The 19695-nt window shown below is 42.6% G+C and overlaps 1 protein-coding gene across 2 annotated transcripts in view; it reads right to left on the minus strand.

Annotated features, from left to right (window-relative positions):
- RCL1 (RNA terminal phosphate cyclase like 1) overlaps positions 1 to 18710 on the minus strand; it is a 34013-nt gene extending 15303 nt beyond the window's left edge. The window contains exon 1 of one of the 2 annotated variants that reach the window (XM_083352562.1): positions 18433 to 18710. In XM_083352562.1, the coding sequence (XP_083208688.1) occupies positions 18433 to 18568 (136 nt within the window). In that variant the 5' untranslated portion in view covers positions 18569 to 18710. Of the gene's footprint in view, positions 1 to 9914; positions 10057 to 18432 lie in introns of those variants that run through there. The other variant, XM_083352563.1, reaches the window with a different exon arrangement.
- Between the last annotated feature and the right edge of the window lie 985 nt (positions 18711 to 19695).

Consider the following 19695-nt stretch of genomic DNA (forward strand, 5'->3'; position numbering starts at 1 on the left):
AATTTTACGATAGAAAGAATCAGTACAGTAAGATTTTTTTCCCTCCGAACATCTCCTATTTGCCATCCTATGCATATGGTCATGCAATAAATCTCTCCTCCAAGCAAGTATTCAAAAGTTTCAGTTGTTCACTTCCCAATGTTACAAAACAAAATATGTACTATTGTTCTAACCCACTTCTATTTTTCTATTTGGCCAATTCAGGCTTCTTTTTCTTCTTTTTTTAAAGACGATGGAGTTAAAGAATGAAATAGAGGAATTTATCTACCAGACACCTCTAACTCTTGTTCCTTATTTTGGAAAAAGGGGGAAAAATAATGCCCGGGAAATCTATCACTTTTGTAATGAAACATCATCAGCTTCTGGATAGAAGTGGGGCGCTAAGATGGCGGCGCCTGGAATGGCTGTGGCTGCATTGGCTCTTGAAGGCGAATAGTTTTGGGAGGGATATTAAGGGCTAGTATAGGCCACATGATTAGGAAGATTTTAATGTGTTTGAGCAACATGGTGGAACTAAGGTAACATACGACATATGACCAACAATCTTTGCTGGCATGGCGAGTTTCTAGTTGTTTTGGAACTGTTGGTGAGACCGTTAAAAGTCGTTGGCACTGTTTGAATTTGTTCTACCAGCAGCAAGATCTGACTGCTGGCCTAGTGATGGATTGTATTGCAAATCAGGGCTGTTTCCAGAGGAGGCAGAGGAGGAGAGGACCTGGAGCTTATGGAGCGAAGGAACTGGATGAGGCTGTCGGCAGGCCCAGAGGAAGAGAGAGAGGCTTTTGGAGGAGTTGGTGGCGGGGGCAGCAGCATGCTCCAGGGGTGAAAAGAAGCAAGGCCTCTTAAAGGAAAAGGTGGAAGAGTCAGGATCAGAAAAAGGAAAGAAGGCGAGGTTGTCAGAATACAAGCTAACTTGAGGGCTAATCCACATGAAGCCCCATTTCCATCTGTCCTGTTTGCCATCGTTCACTCCCTAGAGACTAAAATGGACAGTGTGAAATTTGAGCGGGCCACGATTCTACAAGGAGTATATATTGGAGGTGGTGACCCTTTGAGAGCTGTATGCAACGAAATTTCATTTTGATGTATGCCGATTGGTGTACATTCAAAGTGACAATAAAGTTATCATCATTAATTATCAGTACAGTGTCAGTACAGTGATGGGTAATCATCATGCTTTTGTATTTGGGTTTGTTTAGAGTTAATGTAGAGAGACCCACATAGCTACTATAACCAAAAATATTGCAACACCACAAGAGCACGAACTTAGCAGAAGTTGCTAATTACTTATATTTTACCTCTGAATCTTTTCTCTTTCATTCCTGCTGCCCTTATCATGTTTTCTCACCTGTTAAATTTGGATTAATATCTTACTGTAGTGAAAAAGCAAACTCACTATCCTTCTTTAAGAAATAAATTTGACAAGTTCAGTGGTATCAATGCCAGTTCTAATAGCCCTACATTCGATATACAGGTAGTCCTCGACTTGCAACCACAACTGAGCCCAAAATGTCTGTTGTTAAGTGAAACATTTGTTAAGTGAGTTTTGCCCCATTTTACGATCTTTCTTGCCCATTGTTAAATGAATCACTGTGGTTGGTAAGTTAGTAACCAGGTTGTTAAGTGAATCTGGTTTCCCCATTAACTTTGCTTGCCCAAAGGTCACAAAAGATGTTCACATGACTTTGAGATACAGCAACGGTCATAAATATGAACCAGCTGCAAAGCAACTGAATTTTGATCGGGATGCTGCAAAGGTCGTAACTGTGAAAAATGATCATAAGTCACATTTTTCAGTGCTGTTGTAACTTTGAATAGTCACTAAATGAACTGATGTAAATCAAGGACTACTTGTACAATATTCAATACAATTTGATACTCTTATCATTCCATTATGTTAGCAGTTCCCAAACTTTTCTATACCCCGCACCCCTAGAACACTTCTGATATATTCTCACACCTGTTACAAAAGTTCAAAATAACAGCAACTAATTATGCATACACACTATAATTTTGAAACTTCTAAACCCATGTTTTCACACCCCCTGGAATATCATCTTGCACCCCCAGGAGATGCGAACACCCCCGGCTGGGAACCCCTGCATTATGTAGTTCACACGTATTCAATCATAAATTAATTGAACTCCAAGGTGGTCAATCATCAATCATATTAACTTTCAAATTGACCCAGGACTTTAGTGTTGACCTCTTAAGGCAGAGGAGTGAAACTCTTCTGATTGAAGGGCTACAACCGTCCCAGGGCATGTCAAATCAAGGTCCTTTTAAGGACAGGGTTTCAAGAACTATAACTTTAATCATTTTTAATTGTTTTTTAATTTTTGTATTGATGTTTTAAACACCTTGTAAACCGCCCTGAGTCCTACAGGAAAAGGGCGGTATATAAATCTAATAAAATCTAAATCTAAGAACGCTTTAGGTACATATGTTGCTCATTAAAAATCCCCTTATAAAATTTAAACTCACACTTTGGAGCCCACCCATTCCAGGAAAGCCCCTGGGGTCCTAGAAAGGGTACTGCCAAACATATGTACCCCGTGCCTCACTTTCTGCAATCCTGTTTTTATAATAAGAAGAAACACTGGAGAACAAAGATCCAGAATGCAGTCTCATCTTACATTTGATTGTTTGCAATCATAAAATTGTAGAGTGGCAATAGTTTATTTAAACACCCTTTAACTACTATATACTGTATCTGCACATAAGCCAATAAAAAGTATTGTTCTGCAGGACCTCTGGTGGCGGCGCGGCGCCGGAGACAGCCGTTTCGGGCTGCCCGCTGCTCAGCTGTGTTGTTTTCACCCGAAACAGCGCCGATCAGCTGTTCGGGTGGATTTGAAGCCCCCTCCTCGGGAGAAGAGGAGGGGGTGAGGCCCCAGGTAGGGGTTGAGTTCTCCGGGGCCGCCTGAGCTTAAAGCTTGGGCGGCTGAAGGATTGAACTCCCCCGTAGCCTGGGTTGCTCCCAGCTGTTCAGTGTCTCTGCTCCGGAATTTTTGGAGCAGAGCCAGGCGTTTGCGACCACCCCTGCCAGAAGGAAAGACCCTGGAATAAAAAGGAGCAGGCAGAGCGGTACAGGAGGACAAGGTGAAGAGGACTTTTATTTTTACTCTCTAGCTTAATGGACTTTTTAAACTTAAAGTGAAAGTGCGCAACAAGTGAAAGTAAAAAGATGGCGGCTAAACCTCTCTCAAAAACTCTTCGGAGTGCTGGAACTTCCCCGGTGCAACAGACATCGTTGCAAGCTTTGCTTCCTCCTGCTGCATTGACATCGAAGGATTTACAAGATGCACTTGAAAAACAAGCCCAGGTAATTTTAGAAACACTGGGTGATAAGTTGGCAAAGGTGGAGGAGAAACTGGAGAAGAGGATAGAAGAGAGGATGGAAGAGAAATTCAGTGCGATGAGGGTAGACATTTTGTCTACAGTGGAAAGTGTGGCTGAATGTGTGCAAGGTTTGGATGAAAAAGTGGAAGATCTGACTCAAAAGAATGCTATATTAGAAGTAAAGGTATTGGAGAATGAAGATTTAAGAGACAAAACGGACAGAGAATTGAGTCTTGTTCAGTATCATCAGATGCAGTATGCTGTTAGAATCAGAGGCTTAAAAGAAAATATCAAAGAAGACCTAAAGCAGCTGATTTCTGAGGCTCTGGAAGCAGTATTGGGTCAGCCAGCATCTGAAATAAAGGGATGCATGGATAAAGTCTTTTGTGTAAACTCATGGATTGCTAGACAGAGAAAGCTACCTAGAGATGTGGTGGTTTATTTTGCAAAGAGAGAAACTAGAGATGAAGTTATTCAAGCCGCCTATGATACTAAAGTAGTGGTTGCTGACCAAGAAGTTTTGGTTTTAAAGGAAATTCCTCCAAAAATTTTAAGGAGAAGGAAGGACTTTGCATTTCTTGTGCAGGAACTTAAGCAACGTGATATAAGGTTCAGATGGGAGATTCCAGTGGGATTGGTGGTGATGCATGAAGGTAAAAGATACCGTCTGGTTACTGTGACACAAGCACGTGATTTCTACAATAATGTTTTAAAAGCAACCCCACTATCACTTCTGGAAGCTGCAAAGGGATCTGGAGAAGGAAAACCTCAAGAGGCCGAAGATGGACAGACAGAGGAGAGTGGTGTTGGAGGGGATCAAACTATAACTTCGTTGGCTGATGTTGGAGAGCAGAGGGTGACGCGTGCTGCTTTAAAAAGAGCAAAACAAATAAAAGAACAAGACCAGCAGAAGTTTATGGAACTTTCAAAGCGTACTTACAGCGAGGCAGTGGGAGGAGCGCGGCCCAAAGGAGACAGAGGGGCTATTAAAGATGTGCTCCAACAGCTTCGGGATGACAAGCATGGCGACTAAATTTCTAACCTGGAACGTTAATGGACTAAATTCGCCTCAGAAGAGAAAAAAAGTATTTCAATATTTAAAACAATTTAAGATTGATGTTATATGTTTGCAAGAAACGCATATTAGGGCTATGGACCAAAAGTTTTTATTGAACTCAAGGTTGGGCACGCAATTTGTCGCTTCTGCAATGAATAAGAAAAACGGAGTGGTTGTCTATGTTAAAAGTGCTTTAACAGCGGACTTAATTGAAGCAGATAAGCATGGAAGATACGTTATGATAGATTTGTTGCTAGAAGGCAAAAAAACGCTTTTAGTTGGACTGTATGCTCCTAATCAACAACAACAACAAGCTGACTTTTTCAGTTTACTTCATACAAAGCTTACTCAGTTGGATTACAAATCGTTTATTTTTATGGGGGACTGGAATGGTGTTTTGGATGTACAGATGGATAAGGCTGGTTTTTTTAAGCGTGTTCCGTGTCATGCCAGATTGCCTAAATCTTTTTTTGAAATGAAGGATGATTTGGAACTGCGAGACATTTGGCGTGACACACACCCGCATGAAAAGGATTATACTTTTTTTTCTGATAGACATCAATCTTTTTCCAGGATTGACTTCATTTTGTTGACTAACGATTTTTTTTCCAGGATTAAGAAGGTAAAGATCTGTGCAAGAGCTATTTCTGACCATAGTCCAGTATGGTTAGAGATCAATAAGGATAATAGAGATAGGCGCTCGTGGCGCGTAAATGAGAACTTGTTTAGAAATCAGAAAAATGTGGAAGAATGTAAACAGCGGATGAAGGATTTTTTTGAAATTAATATGAATAAGGATACTTCTATGGACATGGTTTGGGATGCTAGCAAGGCCTATATGAGAGGGGTGTTGATATATATGAATAATAAACACAGACGTACTTTGGAAGCTAGAAGGAAAGAATTGGAGAATGAAATTAAGGAAAAAGAGAAGGCCTTGATTCTGAATCCATTGGATGTGAAGACTAAGGAGGTTATTAAGCTATTAAAAGGACAATTTGATAAACTAATGGCTGATCAGGTGGCAACCAATTTGCGGTTTGCCAGGCATAATACTTTTTGCAATGCTAATAAGCCAGGTAGATGGCTAGCTTACAGACTAAGGAAAAAGCAAAGGGCTTCTAATATAGATAAAATTGAACATAAGGGAAAGGTTGTGTTTCAATAGGATCTTATTAAGGAAGCCTTTGTGGATTTTTATTCTAAATTATATGCTAAGGAGAAGATTAATGAAAAAGACATTGATGTATATTTGGAGAATGCTAGCATCCCGGTTCTTACGCAAGTACAAAAAGAGGAGATTAATCAACTGATTACAGAAGAAGAAATTCTTACAGCAATTAAGGAGCTGAAGGTGGATAAAGCGCCAGGTACGGATGGTCTGACTGCGGCTTACTACAAAAATTTACAATTAGAGTTGATAAAACCGTTAAAGGAATTGTTCCAGATAATCCAGAGAAGGGGAAAGGTGCCTCCGTCTTGGAGAACTGCTTTTATTTCTTTGATTCCGAAGGAAGACCAAGATGTTACTCAAGTAAAAAACTACAGACCGATATCACTTTTAAATACAGATTACAAGATATTTGCTAAGGTGTTGGCTAATAGATTGATGAGGGTTCTGCAACAGGTGATTCATGGGGATCAAACTGGGTTTATTAGTGGTAGGCAAATGAAAAATAACGTGAGGCATATAGTTGATGTGTTGGAATTTTTGGAAAGGAACAACCAGATCCCTGCGGCGCTAATTTTTTTAGATGCTGAAAAAGCCTTTGATCAATTGAACTGGCAATTTTTGATGAAAGTTCTAGATAAAATGAATTTTGGGGATAAATTTCTGCAACCAATTAGGGCATTATATCAAAAACAAACAGCCCGAATAATAGTTAATAATAGCTTGACATAAGCATGTAATATTGAGAAGGGTACAAGGCAAGGGTGCCCGTTATCGCCTTTGTTATTTGTGTTAACATTGGAGATATTATTGGTAAAAATACGGAACTCGGAAAGTATTAAGGGTATACAAATTAGAGATCAGGATTATAGATTGAGAGCGTTCGCAGACGATCTGGTTGTTACAGTGACCCAGCCGGAGAGCTCTGTTGTGGACCTGATGGAGATAATAATGCAATATGGGAAGGTTTCTGGATTTAAAGTTAATGTACAAAAAACTAAAATTTTGGCTAAAAACATGACAGCATCGCAAAAGGCCCTTTTAGAAGGGTTAACTGGATTTGAGATTGTTAAAAGGGTCAAATATTTGGGGGTGCTTCTGTCGCCCTCTAATACAAAATTATATAAAAATAACTATGAAAAATTATGGGGAAAAATTCAAAAAGAAATGGAGAGTTGGGAAAAATTGCAATTGTCTTTGTTGGGGCGAATCGCAGCAGTGAAAATGAATGTCCTGCCTAAATTTTTATTTTTATTTCAAATGATACCGGTTCTTAAGAAAGATTCTAATCTGGAGGAATGGCAGCGAGGTATCAATAAATTTGTCTGGGCAGGGAAAAGGCCACGAGTTAAACCTAAGATTATGCAGGATACTCGTGAAAGAGGTGGTCTTAAAATGCTAAATTATATTATGAAGCTGCTGCGTTAGCAGGTATAAGTGATTGGATTAATTTGACACAAGAGAGATTATTAAATCTTGAGGGCCACGATTTGCTGTTTGGCTAGCATGCATATTTGTTGTATGATAAGAAGGTAGATAATGTGTTTAGAGTGCATATTTTAAGACAGGCATTGCTGAGAGTTTGGAAGAAGTATAGACATAAGTTAGACTGTAAGATACCTTTGTGGGCAATTCCAAAACACGCAATAGAAAATATAAATGTTGGTTTTAAACATGATGTGACTACGTATAAGGAGATTTTAAGCTTGGAAAGAAATGTCTGGTGTCTGAAACCATACAGCCTCTTGCGAGATGAGAAGATTGTTCAAACTTGGTTTCAATATATTCAGCTACGGGCCAGGTGGAAAGAAGACCAGAAAACTGGTTTTACAATGACTGATGAAAATCTGATAAAGCAAATTAGAAATCAGGGATCATTAAACGGATATATCTTGCATTGATAGAGATTGACTCAGAAACAGAACTTGTTAAGGACTGTATGATAAAATGGGCCCAAAACATCCAAGAAGTTATTACAATGGACACGTGGGAAAAGATTTGGGTGAGGAACGTAAAATTTACACAAGCTCAAAATTTAAGAGAGAACTTTTATAAAATGTTTTATAGATGGCATCTAGATCCTAAAAAGCTTGCAAGTATGTACCCGAATTATCAGCCAAAATGCTGGAGGTGTGGCGATGAAGATGCAACATATTTTCACATATGGTGGACTTGCAAAAAGGTTAAGGTCTTTTGGATAAAAATTTGGTGGAATATGCAGAAGATTTTCAAGCAAAGGATAAAGTTTTGTCCGCAACTTTTTTTGTTGGGAATAATTACAGATGCTACGGTTGTGGACACTAAGTTGATGTTGAATTTAATTACGGCAGCAAGACTCTTAATAGGTCAGTATTGGAAGAAGGAGGAACTGCCGACCATAGAAGAATGAACTTTAAAGGTTTTTGACCTGGCAGAGATGGCAAAGATTTCGGCTTATTTGAAAGATCATTCGCAAGAACGTTATACTATGGAATGGAGAAAATGGATTGAGTATATCCAGAACAAATATAGGACTAAAAAGTTTCATGTAGCATTTGAATGAGTCTTCCTTTTCTTTTTTCCCTTTTTTTCTATATATATTTAATATTAATAGTGTTTGTAATTATCCTATATGAGCCAGAGAGTGATAGATTTTAGAGTTTATGGTTGTTAGCATATGGATGTTTATGATTGTTTTTTTTTGTTTTTATACCTTGTACTTAGCTCTGGGAAGTCGGGGGGGGGAGGGGGAGAGGGGTAGGGAGGGAGGGAGAAGGGAGGGGGGACTGTTAAAGATAAAATGTATGTTAAAACTTTTCAATAAAAAAAAAAGTATTGTTCTGCAGGTTTTGGACACTTTTACCTGTTTCTTTAGAGAATAAAACAGCGGGTTTAGTTAATTATTGGTATTGTAATGCTCAAAATGGAACATCACTTCCTATGATGTGGATCATGCACTGTAGAAGCTTTGATGAAGGGCGGGGGGGGGAGGATAAAGGTTATTAGATATTATAATATTATATAATATAATATTATATATTATTACTTTGGAAGGCTCATTGCTCTTACAAATGCTTATATTCCTTTGACTTATTTTCTGAGGGTTTAGAAATTGACCAGTGGATAACAGGAGAGATATGGCAGGCTTTTATTATTGCAAATAATCAGTGCAAGGCTGGAATCACATTAATTCTCCATCAGTTACAAAGATTCTGAAAATCTCATCTCTTTCTACACTTAAATGGGCTTTTTCCTTCTGAGAGTCTTATTTTGAAGGCTATTCATACATTTGGTGTGTGTGTGTGTGTGTGTGTGTGTGTATGTATATATATACATATACATATACAAAATAGTTAACAATTATTTGACACATATCTCCCCTTGCTTCTAAAGCTAACAAAGCGAGAGAGATCCTGTGGCTCAAGAAGTAAAAACAACTGCCTAATGTGCAATCAGCCCAGGTTCGAATCTCAGAAGGGTATGGCTGACTGATGAAAACTAATAAGTTTGAAATGCATATCAGTCTCCCTTAATCTTTGTCAGTAATTTACATAAATATATGAGCTGTCACCGGTGTGACTACTGCCTGTTCGATGGCCTTCAAGATAGGCTAAAACAGGAAATAAAGATTTGCCCCATGTTTGGGGCCTAGCAAGGTAATCTAAATAGTTAACAAGTATTTGACACATATCTCCCCTTGCTTCTAAAGCTAACAAAGCGAGAGAGATCCTGTGGCTCAAGAGGTAAAAACAACTGCCTAATGTGCAATCAGCCCAGGTTCGAATCTCAGAAGGGTATGGCTGACTGATGAAAACTAATAAGTTTGAAATGCATATCAGTCTCCCTTAATTCTATATTCTTTCTTTTTAGTAAGTAAATTGGCTTAATAGAAATTAAAATGTCTGTTAATAAGGGTGACATCTGGAGGAAAAAGCTTATTTAAATAATAATAATACATTTAAAAAGTAGTGTTATCATATAATTGTTTGATGGTACAAGTTGCTTCACAATTGATTTCCGTAATTAGTTGGTCTGCTCTGGAATCGCTGATGATTAATTTGCATCAGACTCTAGAGAAATTACAATCTGTAGTTTATATTGCTGCAGTTATGCCCTGTTTTGTTACCTGGAGTGGGAGAGAAAATGTTCTCTCTTATTCCACAATTAGGAAAAATTTGGGGGAGGGGGGATCGTGAATTTCAGTTTTTTTTTCCTCAGCTGGCAAAGGAGCAACTCTGAGTCATCTTCCATCCAGCCTTAAGGAGGACTCTTAAGTGTTAAGTGATTTTCTTTCCGCAGCTTAAGGGCAATAAGTTTCCCCAGTTGTAAGAGGGATGTCTGGATGTCCAAATATCTCTAACTTACAGCTTGTTCACCCCTCTGGCATTAGAAAAGCCCATCCGAAATATCCCCACTGCTCTTCCACTGACTTGAAGGCACCGGTGGCAGTTTTCAGACACTGCTGTCAGCTTCTGTGCCATTCCAGGTGCTCCCAGGATAGGAACTGCTGGGAAAATGAAAGTACCGTGATTGAGTACAGCCAAAAAAAAAATGGGGAAGGCAAGCAGAAAAAAGACAGCAAGAGGATTTCTTAGTGTATTGAGAGAATCGTGAATTGAAGGAAGAAAAACAAATAGGGGAAAATATAATAGAAACAAGGTGCATTGAGACTATCAGAGAGGACTAGAGGAAAAAAGAGAGGAATGAAGGAAATGTCAATAAAGGCATTATGGTACAGAAAAGAATACAGGCAGTCCTTGACTTACAACCATTTCTTTAGTGACAACAGCACTGAAAAAAATGACTTATGACTATTTTTCACACTTACAATCGCTGCAGTATCCCCATGGCCATGTGATCAAAATTTGGACGCCTGGCAACTGGCTCATATTTTTTTTAAAAAAAATCCCATTTATATCCCGCCCTTCTCCGAAGACTTTACAATCTAAAGCACAAATCAATGTGCTTAGCAATAGCCTTCATTCTATGTATATGCCTGCTTATTAGGGCTTTCGCCCCCCCCCCAAGCGGCATTATTACAAAGTCAGCTTATTGCCCCCAACAATCTGGGTCCTCATTTTACCTACCTTGGAAGGATGGAAGGCTGAGTCAACCTTGAGCCGGGTGGGATGGGAACCTGCACTAATTGCCGGCAGCTGGTGTTACTTAGGGAGGCATTAGCCCACTGCTCCACCAAGGCTCATTTATGATGGTTGCAGTGTTCTGGGCTCCTGCAATTATCTTTTGCGACCTTCTGACAAAAAAGTCAAAGGGGGAAGCCAGATTCACATTACAACCGTATTATTAACAACCGCAGTGATTCACTTAACAATTGTGGCAAGAAAGATCGTAAAATGGGGCAAAATTCACCTCACAACTATCTTATTTAGCAACTGAAATTTTGGGCTCAATTTTTGTCATAAGTCGAGGACTATCTGTATATCTCCTCTACAATATAGAGAAAATGGCTCTGTAGCGGTGTGGGAGGGGGGCAGGATAATAGAATAAGGCAAGGTTGTCAAACTGGCGGCCCGTGGGCCGGATGCGTCATGCACAGGCCACGCCCATCCCAGCTCCGCAAAGGCAAAAAAGTTGCGATATATCACGTGACGCGATCGAGTCTGACACCCGTGGGAGTAAGGGGACCTACGGTTGCAAAAACTGTAGATGCAAAAGAAAGACATTTGGGAAAGAAAGAAGACTGAATTAACCGAAAGCAATATTCAGAGGAATGTCCACGAGAACAGAGACAGAAGAGAGAAAGCATGCTGTATGGGAAAAGAAAGCAGCAGGGAACTGTCAATAAAGGGTTAATAAGAGGGTTTGATTTGGGATGGAAAAATTAAGCAAGACACGGAGGAGAGGTATCACACAGCAAACAAAAGTCAGGCACAGTAGGAATTTTTGTATTTGCTTCTATCTTTTTTCTTCCAAACATCCCAGACTACAGGAAGCTAGATATTTTCTAACCCTCAGTGTTAACTAAATTGGCTCCCATTAACACTTCACGCACCTTGTGAGTGGATTTTGAGTGCCAACATCTCGCCTCACACTTTGCCCTAGTTGCTTTTGGGGTTCTTGGCAGTTTATTCCACAGGCGTGCAAGTAGAAAATGTTTTACGAAAATGGTGAATGGCAACTACTAACATAAAGCCAATAAAGAAAGCAAAATAGGATGCTAATTGAGAAAGGGTAGGGGGAAAAGGGTGTGGAACTTGGGACCCCCAGGCCAACAAGGCTCATTATGCAGCTTTTGGTGCAACATTACAGTCTCTCTCAATTGCTGCCAAATTGCATTGGAAATGTGACAGAAGGGGCACAATTGTTAAATAATTGGGTATAATATTAGTTGTAGTTAACACCTTGGTTTCTCTTCAAATCTTATTGCTTACATACTTGCATTGAACATAAACCAGATCCAAATCCTCTTCCCTGGTCTCACCCATCTTTTCTCTTGAACCCATTTAATTCCAAGACTGTGACCCCGGCACAACAAAGATGAAATGCAACCCTTAGACAGAAAAGGCTTGTGTAATTTTCTGTTGAAATGTGTTTATATTCACGTTCTTACTTTCCACTAGGAAGTTCTGCCTGAGCTGACCCATTTCATTCCCAAGTCCAGTCTGTAGGTTAGATTTTAAGATATATCAATTTGCCGAAGTGTCACTTCTTATAAAGTTGAATTTGAACTCAAGACTTCCCCCATCCATCATTCTAAGCACTGGGAAGCGCCAGGTGGTCTCCCATCACTTGATAGCTCCTCCTGACAGCCTGACAATCAATCATTAGTCTAGTTCAGGGGTAGGCAACCTTGGCTCTGTTATGACTCATGGACTTCAACTCCCAGAATTCCTGAGCCAGCCATGTTGGCTCAGGAATTCTGGGAGTTGAAGTCCACGAGTCATAAAAGAGGCAAGGTTGCCTACCCCTGGTCTAGTTGTAAACCTCAGTGGGGTTAGGAAAGCTCCCAATGCCAGTGTTGGAGATTCTCCAGCCCACTACAAATTCTTACAAACGAAGGCAACAGAGAAGTTCCCTGAGGATGGGCTCTAGCAGAGTCCGAAAGCTCAGAAGAGTAAACCTCTGGTCCCGATGACTGACCCACATTGGATCTTTCAAAAGCTCTTACTTTCTTGATAAACAGGAAGATAACAGGAAGAATGCAATCTAGAACAAAATCAGCAGAAGAGAAGATGAATCACGCTCTTTTTCCCAGTAGTTAAGGCAGTTATGTTTACATGCGCGCACACACTCCGGATCCAGCAGCAGAGGTGGCCTTCTAAGCTGATAACGTTGCCTACCAGTACGACAGAGTAGTGATGTAAAAAGGGAGGTAAGACAGTTCTGTCCAAACGGCAAGGAAATACATAGCAAAAACTCAAAACTCATGGTACTGAAGTGTCTGGACCTTCATCTGTTAACCGAGTTACTGAGAACTACGTATATTCTTCAGATCATGACAAAGCAATCAACCAACAAAGTGATTGTAGAAGCAACTGATGAAGTAAAACATCAGCCTTTCGGATCCAATGGATGCAAAGTTTAGAAAGACACTCTAGAAAAATATGCAACAAAAAAGCTTTTAAAAATATAAAATCAGGAATTGATTCCTATCAAAACATTTAGTTTATTTGATTTATTTGATTTATATACCGCCCTTCTCCTTGGTAGGACTCAGGGCGGTTAAAAGTTGATCTACTTCTAACCTTATGAGTTAACTGCTTTACAATTTAGGAAGAAACTTTTGTAAGTACAGGTGAAACTCGAAAAATTAGAATATCGTGCAAAAGTTCATTTATTTCAGTAATGCAACTTAAAAGGGGAAACTAATATATGAGATAGACTCATTACATGCAAAGCAAGATAGTTCAAGCCGTGATTTGTCATAATTGTGATGATTATGGCGTACAGCTCATGAAAACCCCAAATCCACAATCTCAGAAAATTAGAATATTGTGAAAAGGTGCAATATTCTAGGCTCAAAGTGTCCCACTCTAATCAGCTAATTAAGCCATAACACCTGCAAAGGGTTCCTGAGCCTTTAAATGGTCTCTCAGTCTGGTTCAGTAGGAATCACAATCATGGGGAAGACTGCTGACCTGACAGTTGTGCAGAAAACCATCATTGACACCGTCCATAAGGAGGGAAAGCCTCAAAAGGTAATTGCAAAAGAAGTTGGATGTTCCCAAAGTGCTGTATCAAAGCACATTAATAGAAAGTTATGTGGAAGGGAAAAGTGTGGAAGAAAAAGGTGCACAAGCAGCAGGGATGACCGCAGCCTGGAGAGGATTGTCAGGAAAAGGTCATTCAAAAGTGTTGGGGACTTTCACAAGGAGTGGACTAAGGCTGGAGTCAGTGCATCAAGAGCCACCACACACAGACGGATCCTGGACATGGGCTTCAAATGTCGTATTCCTCTTGTCAAGCCGCTCCTGAACAACAAACAACATCAGAAGCCTCTTACCTGGGCTAAAGAAAAACAGACCTGGTCTGTTGCTCAGTGGTCCAAAGTCCTCTTTTCTGATGAGAGCAACTTTTGCATCTCATTTGGAAACCAAGGACCCAGAGTCTGGAGGAAGAATGGAGAGGCACACACTGCAAGATGCTTGAAGTCCAGTGTGAAGTTTCCACAGTCTGTGTTGATTTGGGGAGCCATGTCATCTGCTGGTGTTGGTCCACTGTGCTTCATTAAGTCCAGGGTCAACGCAGCCGTCTACCAGGAGATTTTGGAGCACTTCATGCTTCCTTCCACAGACGAGCTTTATGGGGATGCTGACTTCATTTTCCAGCAGGATTTGGCACCTGCCCACACTGCCAAAAGCACCAAAACCTGGTTCAATGACCGTGGGATTACTGTGCTGGATTGGCCAGCAAGCTCGCCTGACCTGAACCCCATAGAGAATCTATGGGGCATTGCCAAGAGAAAGATGAGAGACATGGATTTGGGGTTTTCATGAGCTGTACGCCATAATCATCAGAAATTATGACAAATCACAGCTTGAACTATCTTGCTTTGCATGTAATGAGTCTATCTCATATATTAGTTTCCCCTTTTAAGTTGCATTACTGAAATAAATGAACTTTTCCACGATATTCTAATTTTTTGAGTTTCACCTGTAAGTGGAACAAATTTTAGCTGCAATACCACACACAATAACCAAGGGGTAATTCCCAATAGAGTGGATCTAATTTCCAAGAAAACAAGTATAACTGCACTGAATATGTTATGTAAAAAATCTATATGCCAATTTTTTTCATTGCATGAGAAAATGTAAAGAATGCATAATTAATGGAAGAGTTCTAGGTCATTTGTGGAATAATTCTTTTTGAATTTTAAATATCTCAGCCACACGTTCTAACCAGACAGGACAGGGAAAACTCTTTTATGAAGCAAAGCTATGTTCTTAAACCCAAGCACCACACTGTGTCCAACAGATTCAGTCACACTATCACGCTAAGTTATGGTTTATGTATGCTTTGTTAATGTGTGAATTTAACACACTAGTAACTTATTTAACAAACTATGGTTTGAGAAATGTTGGTTTAGAATGATAGCGTATATGGACAGTAAAAAGCAGCATTCTGAATCCAAGTAGTACTACCTTTAATTCTTAGGGAGGAATGGGGGCAGGAGAGAGTTACAGCTCTTTTTAAGTGACTGTGATTTGAAGCTACTATCAAAGGATTTCCTTAATTAACTTGCTTGATTCAGTGCATTAATTTTAGGCAGGTTGTTGTCTTAGGACAGTGATGGCAAACCTTTTAGAGACCGAGTGCCCAAACCACAACCCAAAACCCACTTATTTATTGCAAAGTGCCAGGGGCGCATCAGCATTATGGCGCCCTCGGGGGAAGGGAGGCGCTTCTGAGTGTTGCCTTTGGCATGCAAAAACCAGGGGTGCAAAAATGGGCCATCATGCTGCAAGGCGCTGATACAAGAAGCTGCACCATGCAAGAACGGGCCAGGGCTAGTATCATGCAGGCACTAGCCCCACCCCATTTGCAGCGCACACATGCTTGCGGCCCCTTGCATGCAGGCATGCAAAGTGCTCCCCCTCCCTTTTTTTCCAGTCCACCAATCGACAATGGTTGGTGACCGCTGCTTTACCACCTCTACTTGAGCTTGCTAGTCGGCCGCTTCGCCTCCTTTGTGCCGGGCGGGGCTCCTGCTCTGGGCGGCGGTGGCGGCCAGATGGACCAGCTGCTGCCAGTAAGTTAAGTTTAAGTTTATTGGATTTATATACCGCCCTTTTCCCGTAGGACTCAGGGTGGTTTACAAAGTATTTAAAAACGTCAATACAATACAAAAGTTAAAAACAGTTAAAAATAATTAAATTTGATCCCTGAAAAATATAAAACCCCAATTAAAAACTCTCAGCCTGGGCCAGAAACCTCAAAGAGCCAGGTCTTCAGGTCCCGGCGGAATGACCGAAGTTTGGGGGCAGTCCTAAGCTCCACGGGCAGCTGGTTCCAAAGGGCAGGCGCACCCACTGAGAAGGCCCTCCCCCTGGGTGTTATCCGCCGGCAGTCTTTTACCGGCGGCACCCTGAGAAGGCCCTCCATGTGGGAGCGCACAAGACGAAGGGAACTTGATGCTGGCAGCAGGTGTTCCCTCAAATATCCCGGACCCAAGCCATTTAGGGCTTTATAGGTCATCACCAGCACCTTGAATCTCACCCGGAGGGCAACCAGAAGCCAATGCAGCTCGCGGAGTAGAGGTGTTACATGGGAGTATCGAGAAAACCCCATCACAACTCGCGCAGCAGCATTCTGCAGCAGCTGAAGCCTCCGAGTGGTCCTCGAGGGCAGCCCCATATAGAAAGCGTTGCAGTAGTCTAACCGGGAAGTAACGAGCACATGGGTGACTGTGCGTAGGGTATCTCGGTCCAGATAGGGTCGCAACTGGCGCACCAGGCGAACCTGGGCAAAAGCCCCTCTGGTCACGGATCCTATGTGATCTTCAAAATTGAGCTGTGAATACAGGAGGACACCCAAGTTGCGAGCCCTATCAACGGGGGGTAAAACCTCACCCCCCATCGTTAAAGTTGGAATAGTCTGGTTAGCCCGAGATGCCGGTATGCATAGCCACTCAGTCTTGGCAGGATTGAGACGAAGCCTGTTTCTCCCCATCCAGACCCGGACTGCCTCCAGGCAACGGGACATCATGGCGAGTACATCACTAGGTTGGTTCGGGGTGGAGAAAAAAAGTTGGGTATCATCAGCATACTGATGATACCCCACCCTGAAACCACAAATGATCTCGCCCAGCGGCTTCATATAGATGTTGAACAGGAGGGGAGAACCGACCCCTGAGGAACTTCATAAACGAGAGGCATTGGAGCGGATCTCTGCCCTCCCGTCAACACCGACTGCGAGCGGCCCAGGAGGTAGGAGAACCGCCGTAAAACGGTGCCTCCCACTCCCTACCCCGAGACGCCGCAGTAGGATACCATGGTCGATGGTATCAAAAGCCGCTGAGAGGTCTAATAGGACTAGGACAGAGAAACAACCAGGTTTCCGTAATGCATGCCAGATCCGCACATTCCTCCTCGATCAAATCACGAATGAGGGGAGCTTTGTTAACAACGGATCTGGCATTAAAATACACCAGTAGTGGTGCGCATGCCAACAGAGAGGGCTCGTGAGTGCCGTCTCTGGCACGCGTGCCATAGGTTTGCCATCACTGTCTTAGGAACACCTCATCCAGATAGGGCCTGCTGATGCTGCTGCACAGATGGTTCAGGGAAGGGTTGAAAAAGCCATTGCCATATTCTACAGGTAGCCCTCAACTTATGATCATAATTGAGCCCAAAATTTCTGTTGCTAAGTGAGACATTTGTTAAGACATTTGCCCCATTTTATGACCTTTCTCGTCCTGGTTGTTAAGTGAATTGATACTGTTGTTAAGTTAGTAACACAGTGGTTAAGTGAATCTGGTTTCCCCATTGATTTTTGCTTGTCAGAAGGTTGCAAAAGGTGATCACCTGACCCCAGGAAACTGCAACTGTCAGAAATGAGTCAGTTGTCAAGCGGCTGAACGTTGATCACGTGAGCATGGATGCTGCAACAGGCATTAAGTGTGAAAAATGGTCATAAGCTTGTAAGCCGCCCTGAGTCTTCGGAGAAGGGCGGGATATAAATGGAATTAAAATAAATAAAAATAAGTACGTAAGTCACTTTTTTCAGTGTGTTGTAACTTTGAATGGTCACTAAATGAACAGTTGTACGTCGAGGGCTACCTATAATTTGAAGGGGGGCAAAATCATTTGACATTCTCTAAAGCCTGTGGTATGAACAGGATCACGGTGCCTAAGCATTGGTAGGGTGGGACTGGCACATCGCCGGATGGTCCTTTAAGCAGATAGCTAACCTGGTGGATCGAAACCGAGCTCTTTTTCACAACAGCACACAATCTTGCGGATTACACAGACGTTCGCGTTTTTGGGCAAATCAGGCAGTGGCAACAGCCTGATAACTCGGGCTCTCTTCTCCCAGGCCAGGGGTAGGCAACCTCGGCTCTTTTATGACTCATGGACTTCAACTCCCAGAATTCCTGAGTCAGCTATGCTGACTCAGGAATTCTGGGAGTTGAAGTCCATGAGTCATAAAAGAGCCGAGGTTGCCTACCCCTGTCCCAGGCTACCCGCGGGCAAAATCAAAGGGGCTGGCTCCGTCTTTTGCGCACCCACTCAGGTGCGCAGCTAGCCGCCGTTGCCTCCGCGGGAATTCAACCCACCCGCCAGTCTCCCTTCAGCAGGCGAGCCTGCTCGCAGCACCGCCTGCCTGCTCGCCCGCCTGCCTCTTTCCCACCCGGCTCACACACACACCCCTACCCCCAAAACCGTCCCCAGGTCATTCGCCTGGCAGTCCCGGACTAACCAACCTCTGAGGCCGGGGTTGTCATCCTTGGCTCTGATCTTGCGGATTTTCACCGGCCGGCCGCTCAGCGTGGAGAGCACCAGCCTCTGCCGCAAAAAGTTGCTCCCGACATAGCTGAGGGAAGGAGCCTGGCTCGCCATGTTCACTGCCCGGGCGCCGCTCCCACCGGCCGAGCCCAGCCGGCCAGTTTTGGAGCCGGCCAAACCGGGCGGGACAGCCCCGAGCTCGCCCGTTCTTACGATCCCAGCGCCGCCGCGGTTGCCCCCGCAGTGCCAAAGCGCGCGTCCACGTGGTTTGGAACAGGAAGGATGGAAACGCGAAGACATCGGCGGGGGTCAAAGGAGAAGGGGCGGGGCCTAGGGGAGCGCCGCTCGGGAGCGCAGGCGATTGGCTTGGCCGAAGGAGGAGGAGGAGGAGCTACGGGAGAATGAGAAGACGGGAAGGCTGCCTGCACTTTCTACCCGGCGAAGTGCCGTCGAAAGGGCGGAGGATGGCATGGCAGCTAAGCAGCATCTTTTCCTGGTCGAGGGGGAGTAAGCTGTGTACACAGGAGACGGCCAAGCACGAACCAGCCAGTTGATATGGGCAGTCCAGAGAAAAAAAAAAGTATGTGTGTGTGTGTGTGGGGGGGGGGGGAACCTGATAGCAGTGTCCCGGTATTTAAGGCAGGGGTCTTCAAACTTGGCCCTTTTCCGACTTGTGGACTTCAACTCCCAGAATTCCTCAGTGAGGCACTGCCTGGCTGAGGAATTCTGGGAGTTGAAGTCCACAAATCATAAAAGGGACAAGTTTGAAGACCCCTGATTTAAGGTGCTGCCACAAAGAGGAGGGGGGGGGGTCAGTGTCAAGGTAAAAATCACCTTTGTAGAGGGCGACGGACCGTGCTTCAGAGAATGCATGTTACACTTGCAGGAAGGCAAGAAAAACACGACGCATAATCTTACTAAATACCTTTTACTTACAAAAATATAAAAACTAAATATATATTATACAGAGCTAGCTAGCTTCATCCTAACGTAACAGACAGTAACAGCAAAGAGAAAAAAAAATACAGATAACAACTCAGAACTTTCTCTAGACATGCGCACTAAACAGACTGAAACCATAACATAGCTAGTCATATGGGATTCACTATGGTTACCAGATAAGTTATCACAACAGGTGCAGAGAACAGGGGAAATGTACAGTTAGAAATGAACTTTTCTGACGAACAAAAAAAAACGTGCAGTGACATTCCCCTTCTTTCGTCAGCAAAGTGAAGACTCAG

The sequence above is a fragment of the Vipera ursinii genome, assembly GCF_947247035.1.
Source record: "Vipera ursinii genome assembly, chromosome: 2".
NCBI classification, from domain to species: Eukaryota; Metazoa; Chordata; class Lepidosauria; order Squamata; family Viperidae; genus Vipera; species Vipera ursinii.